Source organism: Helicoverpa armigera, chromosome 13 (genome assembly GCF_030705265.1).
Source record: "Helicoverpa armigera isolate CAAS_96S chromosome 13, ASM3070526v1, whole genome shotgun sequence".
NCBI lineage: Eukaryota > Metazoa > Arthropoda > Insecta > Lepidoptera > Noctuidae > Helicoverpa > Helicoverpa armigera.
In genome coordinates this window covers 11409605-11417435 of record NC_087132.1, presented here as the reverse complement: position 1 = coordinate 11417435, position 7831 = coordinate 11409605, and the positions used below count along the sequence as shown (strand labels likewise).

Here is a 7831-nt window from a genome sequence, read left to right as displayed (position 1 = left end):
TTTCAGGGTCTAAATAGATAAAAAATTTTTTTTAAGGCAGACTTTGTGGGTAGCATTCGAAGATTATTGCTGTTCAATGTTTATTTTATTTCTTCTATCATATTGAGTCACGGTCACGAATATAACGTACATAAATGTGACCGTATCTTAGTTTCACTGTGTAGTCAATATGTGATATTATTTACACTCTGGCAACCACGGTTAAAAAACATCAGCTGTATTCGCTGTATTTTTGTCGGCTGTCAAATTTGTCAACAATTATCATGCCAAAGCCATGCTATTCCACGAGCATGTCATGCCACTTTTAAAAATAACATAATAACCTGAACTTTAATTTTGTTTGTAGTTTTCAAATTAAAAACCACAATGGATACTCAAGAAGAGTTGCTATCTTATCTCGATCTCCTCGATTTAGACGAGGAAATCGTAGATGTGACATTAAAAAACCTCATGACAGGAAGTAAACATTCAAATAAACAACTTAAGAGTGCGATACTTTTATTGAAATATAAACTGCTCATAAACATCAAAGAAGGTACTGAATGTGAAAACGACGAAGAATTTGAGTTCGTCGTTAAATTACTGAAGGAATTGACGAGTGATAATGTGGATTACGTGTGTAAGTGCATCAATATTGTGCTTTGTCTCAACCCTAGCAGCGTAGTAAGTAAAGCAGAACATTTGCTGCAACAAATACTATCTAATATTGAATTCCACTCAGAATCATCAAGCGTATTGGACAAAGATTCTAATATGAACACACTATTAATGTTAAAAGCTGCTGATAGCATCCTCAACGCTGCCATAAAGTTAGGAGAAAAGCTGTCACTATTATTTTTTGAAACACCACTAGAGAGGATACTTGACACACCAGACGAGACACTTAAAATGTATTTTATAACAAACACTGTCCCAAAAATAGTAGATGCAGTGATTGGTTACAATATCCTAGATAAAATATGGGTTCATATCCAGTCTGTGAAGGCCAACCAAAAAGAGAATTCCCTAAAAGTTCTCAGCTGCCTTTCAGATTACTATTTACCCACACCAGATGTAGGGGATAGTAAGTTTGTATCAGACATCATATTCCAATATAACTTTTGGGACTTACTTTTATTTGGTATAATGTCTGACAACACTGCCATAAGAAAAATATCTGTTTATCTCACTAAAAAGGCTATTGACTGTATTATGGCTACCAAAAAAGACATAAATGTGAAGTCTAATAATTCAATCATATTCCAATGGAAACATAACAACAGTCATGTTTTGAAAAACATGTGGGATAATTTCTTTGTACTCATAGACAGTTTAGAAGAAAAACAGAGTAATATAGTGATGCCATCTCTAAGACTATTTGAAGCAATTGATATCGGAGACTGCTGGATCAATGCTGCCTTCAACATTGGCCTAAAACATGAGAACACTCAAGTCCGGTTAAAATGTATTCAGTATAAACTCAAAACTAAGATAAGAAACCAATTGGAAGCTGAAACGTTACTAGAAGCAATAAATGATATAAATATTTATGATCAAAATTCTACTTTTGAAGTTCTTAAAACGGAAATTGCTAAATTACTTGAAGACAGACAGTGTTTTATGGAAATATTTCAAACAATATCTTTAATTAAATGGTCCCCTGTGCCATTGTATCATATGACTGATGTTGTAGCTAATTTGAAAATAGATTTATCATCAATTAATGATATAGCTAAAATTGTTATTGATATTCTAAAAGTACCTTGCAATAATATTGTATTAAGGAAAGCAATACATATCAACATGGTACATTTTGTCAAGAATTGTGGTTCAAACCTAAATTGGAAAGATTTAGCTACAATTTACAGGAGCATAGCGTTGGAAACTGACTTGCAAAATAATCCATTTACTACAATAGTAAAGCAAGTTTCCCTGACTGATGATAAAATAAACAATCTAAAAGCTTTGTCAGAAGATTATAATAATATAGATCTAATCATTCTTTATTTACAAAGTCATGAAGAAGATATAAATATTGTTATGGATATAATTAACGAAAAACTAAATAAAATACAAGAAGGTGTCAACAGGCAGTATTCTGATAAAAACGAATATATCACTGATGTTGTATTTTTGTTGGATTTGTTGAACAAAACAAGAGATAACAACTCTTTTCTACATAGCATACATGTGCTGACTGCTAATCAAAGTAAGACTTTACTGCAGTATCTTTTAAGTCTATTTTCAAGTGATGATTTGTCTATAGAAGATGCTGTGAAACTATGTGAAAAATATGATTATGAGTTTGAAGGCAAAGATCTGAAAGAGATATTACTGAATTTATACAAAACATCTGTATTATTCCTGAAGGAAGGTACTGATTTAGATAAAGCAGTCCTCAGTATTTTTACTTTGAAAATGACACTCAAAAATAGCATTATGAAGAACTTTTATGAACAAGAAATGTTGAATCTTAAAACATTTTTAGAAATATTTTCCTTGGTTAAATTTAAAGATGCCCAAAATGAGAGTGTGGGTAGATCGAAAAACGTATTTTATGAAAAGTCTACCGAATTAATCTACAACTTCATTCAGAAAGAGAATCATGTAGAGTCATGTCTAGCAGATGTTATAAATTTCATTGAAAATGTATTAGAATGTGGGGGATATGGATGTCTAAAATGGATTCTAAAGATAGTCAATAAAATAACACACCCGTTAATTAATGACAAAAGTAATTTCAACATGACGCAATTCATTAATAGAGTTTGGAATGAAATTGAGGAACTGAAATCAAATAATCAGTATTCACCATGCATCGAGGAATTTGTTAAATTAATAACTCACGATATACTGCTGAAGTCGTCAATGTATAACAATTTAGTAATTTCGTACTGCAACAAGATCATAGAGTATGGACCCGTTAAAACGAATCCTCTGTTCTATCTGATCAGGGAGCTGAATAAAAAGGATTTTAAGGAGTTTGGACATCTAGTTTATGTCTTATGTGAGATTTTGCTTTATTGTCCCGTGCCAAGGAAAGATCAGAGGTACTGTCTACAAAAAAAATGTCTTCTTAGTTTTCTTCTCTGAACCTACTTTATTAATTTCTTGTTGACATTATTTCAGGATTGCTGACAATGTAACTCTGGATGTTTTGCAGAATCCAAAATATGGAATAAATAAAGATAGGTAAGAAAAACTTTTTTTTGTAAATCAGGTACAGTTAGCAACAAAAGTCCATGAACTCAATTAAAATTACAAAAAACTTGAACACTATTTCATCTAAAAATCGGGGATCAGCAACTTTTTAAATTCTCCGATGCTCAAAATAACCCATTTTTGTTCTTTAGTGGAGACAGTCATTAATTATGGTGATTTTAGTGACCAAATATAATGTTTTATTAAGTGTTTAACTTTGAATCTGCTGACTGTACCATAGATCTATCAGCCAGTGAACCAACTTTTTCAAAATTGACATTGTCAAAACCCTTTAACTTCGTTTCAGTATCGACATCCACTTTAACTATGAAATCCAGTACCTAGCCATATCAACACTATGCAGCATCGAAGACTCCGAAACACTTCGAATGATCACCAATTTCATCACCATTCGCATAGACAATACATTTAAAAACAAACAGCGATACCACGGGAACTCGCACCTCCATAGAATATTGCAAACCTCTTTACAACATATCTTGATACTGGTGATAAAGAATGGCGATTTGAAAAATGGAATGATTTGGGGTTTGGATATGCTGGTGAAGTTGCCTCATCAGCCAAGTGTTAGGATCTGTTTGGAGTGGTTTATCTCACTCTGTTTTTATAAACAGGTAAGCTTTGTAATATTACATTTCTCTTTGAACTGATTTCTTCATGGTCCTGTAATTTCTTATGTCTTTGGTCAGTGGCGGATTAAGAGTATCCGAGGCCCTAAGCACAGAGCCTGTGTAGACCCCCTATTACTTAAATGGAAATAGAAGGTTGAAGAAATTGACCGAGCGAAGCGAGCGTGACGCACATGTAGTTTCAAATGCGCGAGCGAAGCGAGCGCGAATTTTTTTTCGGACTCGTACGGAGGTAAAATTTATCCCAAACGTACTTAATTTTTTGTTTGTTGATAAATGCAAAAACGAAGGCACACAGTTTCTGAATACGCGAGCGAAGCGAGCGCGAAATTTTAATTATTTTTATTATAGACTCAGAACCAAAATTACGTACAATGTAGCCCAAACGTACTTAACTTTTAATTTGTTGACAAATGTAAAAACGAGGACATATAGTTTTTGAAAACGCGAGCGAAGCGAGCGGGAAATCTTGATTATGTTTTAAGACTCAGAACTAAAATTTCGTAAAAGGGCTACATTTCAAACCTTCATTTCTTTCTGTTGGACAAGTAAGATGGATAACGTAAGATCGATAACAACGTCCGCGGACTTAACCGGTGGTCCGCGGACCACTTGGCATGCCTCCAGGCACCACCAGCCCACCACCACCAGGACCACTGATCTAAAGCATCCAAAATTTTCGGATATGTTTGTTATATTGCACTCGTACGTAGTTACAGCGTGAGCTTCCCAACGACTGTACGATAGCGAGACTTCGGAACGCTATCGTTGCCTATTAATTCTTTGCCTAACGATGAGTAGAAGCCGAAAAAAAATTGTATAACAACTGCACAATTGAAAAAAAAAAATCACTGCGATCGTACAGTAGACCGCACATCAGTGGTAACTGTCATGCACCTTAACGCAATAGTAATAAGTACGATTTTCCTATAAAACTGTTACCACTGACCTGAAGTTGACTGTACAACAATCAACAGCACTGCGACCAATCAAGTTTAGAGGCGGGGATGTATGAAGGGTCACTCCCGAACTGCTCGCGCCTTGTGATTTCGGGTATATTGTGGATGAATCTCGATAAAATGTAGGTATAAAATGAAACGCCAGCAGAGGATGGAGGCCCCTGGAGAACAGGGGCCCCAAGCACGTGCTTGTTGTGCTTATAGGGTTAATCCGCCACTGTCTTTGGTCCAATAACAAAGTGCTTATTTTCGCACGCAATAAGTATTACGCTATACACAGGGCATGTGTTAATGTTCTTTTTTTTGCAGCATATGCAACTAAATAAAGGGATGGTAGACATTTTAAAATCCAAGAATATACCATTGACGTCACAGTTCTTTATCCTATACTGGCTTTTGAAACATAAAATATGCAACAGGTCCTACGCTGACCATGAATATGACTTTGTATTAGACTTCTTACTTTCTCATACAATGGGCCAATTGTTCAACGTGAGACTCAATGCGCAATATTTGGCCACAATTCTTTATAAAATGGCGAATAAGTTATCAAGATTCAGCTACACGATTGGCGTTATTGAGAAAACGTTCGCTGAAAGTAGCAGCGACAAGAATTTCCTGAAGCTACAGAGCGATTACTTCACCAAGCATTTCGACGCAGTTGCTAATCTTACACCTTATTTCGTTTATTATGTTTTGCCGAAATACTGCGATATTGATAGCAACGAGAAAGTTGATATAAACTTTATTAAAAGGATCATGAAGGATATAAATGAGAATATATGCAGAAATTCTACTGACGGTTTTGTGAATGAATGGAAAGACTGTAGAAGGGAAGATAACCAGTTCAATGAATTAGAAATAAAGAGATGTGTTGATGTCAGGAATGCTGATGATTCAGAGTGCTTGGGGACCATTCAGAAGAAATATATTCCTTGGCGGAATATGAGTGATGTCAATGTATATGATGTTGGGAAGAAGGTAAGCCGTGAAAGTATTGTTTCCGAAAAAAAAAATAGATTTTAATTTATAAATTGGCTTTTACCAATACTCTATTTTCGGGTTGAGTTTTGAATTAGTCACCTATTTTTTTTTACTAAATGCGACTTAGCTGTGTGTGTTCCCTCCTGGAATATGAATCACGAGGGTAGGTACTTGACCCTTTTTTCCGCGTATTGTCCCAATATATATTTTTTACTTTACAACAGAATAGAATTTTTCACATTGGAGACTAAAAAACCTTTTCGTAAAATTATTTCTAAACTGTTCCAGAATGAAAACCCAAGTAATTTGATCGTGGTAGCTTCCCTGATCGATAAGCTACCGAACTTGGGTGGCATGGCGCGAACTAGCGAGGTGTTCGGGGTACAGACCTACGTCGTGGACAGCTTGAGGCACTTGCAGGATAAGCAGTTCCAGGGGCTCAGGTACGAACGCCATAAGTTCTTCAAAGGCAATACTTAGTGCGTCTTGAATGCTAGCTGCCGACTACATGTAGTCGGTTGATATCTGAGAGCGACCGCTTGTGCTGCTACCGCTTAGATCCAAAACGGTTTCATGCAAACCAGTAATGCATCGGCCGGTTTCGTGCAGTCACGACATCTGCGATCAGCAGTTGCAGTCGGAGCTAGTTTTCAAAAGTACCTTTGTGTTTTAGGCCTCGTCTTAGCTTAAATGACGCGCCCCAATGCATTTATTTACACATGTTATTAGTCTCTAAAAAATAGTCACTTTCAGCTCGTGACGATATAAGCAGCATATTGGGAAGGTATACAAGAGGCGTTTAACGAAAATATTTGTCCTTGACTCTTGCCATACATAGACCTCTCCCAAGTTGCTTCCCAATTTTGGCGGCATGCTAAACGTCATTCTTTTTTCAATTTAGCGTGTCAGCAGAACGTTGGATAAACGTAGAGGAAGTCCGTCCCGGCCGGCCCCTCAAGGAGTACCTGATGAAGAAGAAAGAGGAAGGCTATGCCGTGGTGGCTGCAGAACAGACCTCCACCAGTTCCAAGCTGCAAGCCTTCAAGTTTCCCAAGAAGACACTGTTGTTGCTTGGGTAAGATTGATATGCAAAGGATTCTAGGATGTTTAGAAATTCCAATAGAGGATTTTTCTTTGTTTGATCCTCCATTTCCTCGCTTTTTCGACCCTCTCGTATTAGGTATTACCGCATATTTTTACCAAGTCGTAACACGTTAGCCGCCGTGGCAAGTAATGGCAGGGAGTAAACATTTGTTTATCTCTTGCTTTGCCACATAACTGTGTGCACAGGAATTACCTACGACGACTCAAGTGTAAAGCACCACATTTTTTCCAAAAATCTAATTATTAATTTTGGAACAATCTTTTGCAACTGTGATTATTAAAATGACAATGTGAACCATGATTATATTGTTTTCTTTAATTTCAGGCACGAGAAAGAAGGCGTTCCTTGCGACTTACTACCCTTGATGGACCACTGCGTGGAAATCCCTCAGCAAGGCTACGTTCGATCCCTGAATGTTCACGTCACGGCCGCCATCTTTGTTTGGGAATATGCCCGCCAAAATGTGCTCTAAGAGCTGGGCCCCGATTCTCCTAAATTAATAATGTCAAAATCGAATAGAAATCGAATCGCAATATGATTGTAATAGCAATTTTAACCATATCGGGCCTTCTGCTACTAATAAAAGACCAATCGTATTCGATTGACATTTGATTGGTGTGCGATTGGTCTGCTATTTTGATGATTTTGGTATATACGGTAGTTTGCTGTACAATCATTTTGCAATCGTAAATCATTTGCAGACAAAATGATTCATTATTGAATGACAGAAAAGGATAAAAACGTTTATTTCAAAGAAAAAATAGCGGAATGCCACAACCGCTTCAATAGTAATCGAGTCGGGATTGGGTCTCAGTCGAATCGAGTCGAACGTCAATCGAAGGTCACTTAAGTAAAATTAGGAGAATCGGGCCCCTGGTCAAATTTTAATATTCTTTGTTAAAGTTGAAGCCAGAAATAAAAATGAATTAATTTTATTTTCTCGAGATGCAAAA

General features: G+C 36.3%; 1 protein-coding gene and 1 long non-coding RNA gene across 2 annotated transcripts in view; both read left to right on the top strand.

The window, feature by feature from the left end:
* LOC135117688 (uncharacterized) overlaps nt 1–7831 on the top strand; it is a 61157-nt gene that overhangs the window by 30667 nt on the left and 22659 nt on the right. The window lies entirely within an intron of this gene.
* LOC110382345 (uncharacterized) lies at nt 240–7760 on the top strand. The gene is made up of 7 exons (XM_064037429.1): nt 240–3029; nt 3109–3171; nt 3488–3815; nt 5099–5770; nt 6062–6216; nt 6675–6848; nt 7203–7760. The coding sequence occupies exons 1-7, from the start codon at nt 367–369 to the stop codon at nt 7348–7350; spliced, it is 4203 nt and encodes a 1400-aa protein (XP_063893499.1). The 5' UTR covers nt 240–366; the 3' UTR covers nt 7351–7760.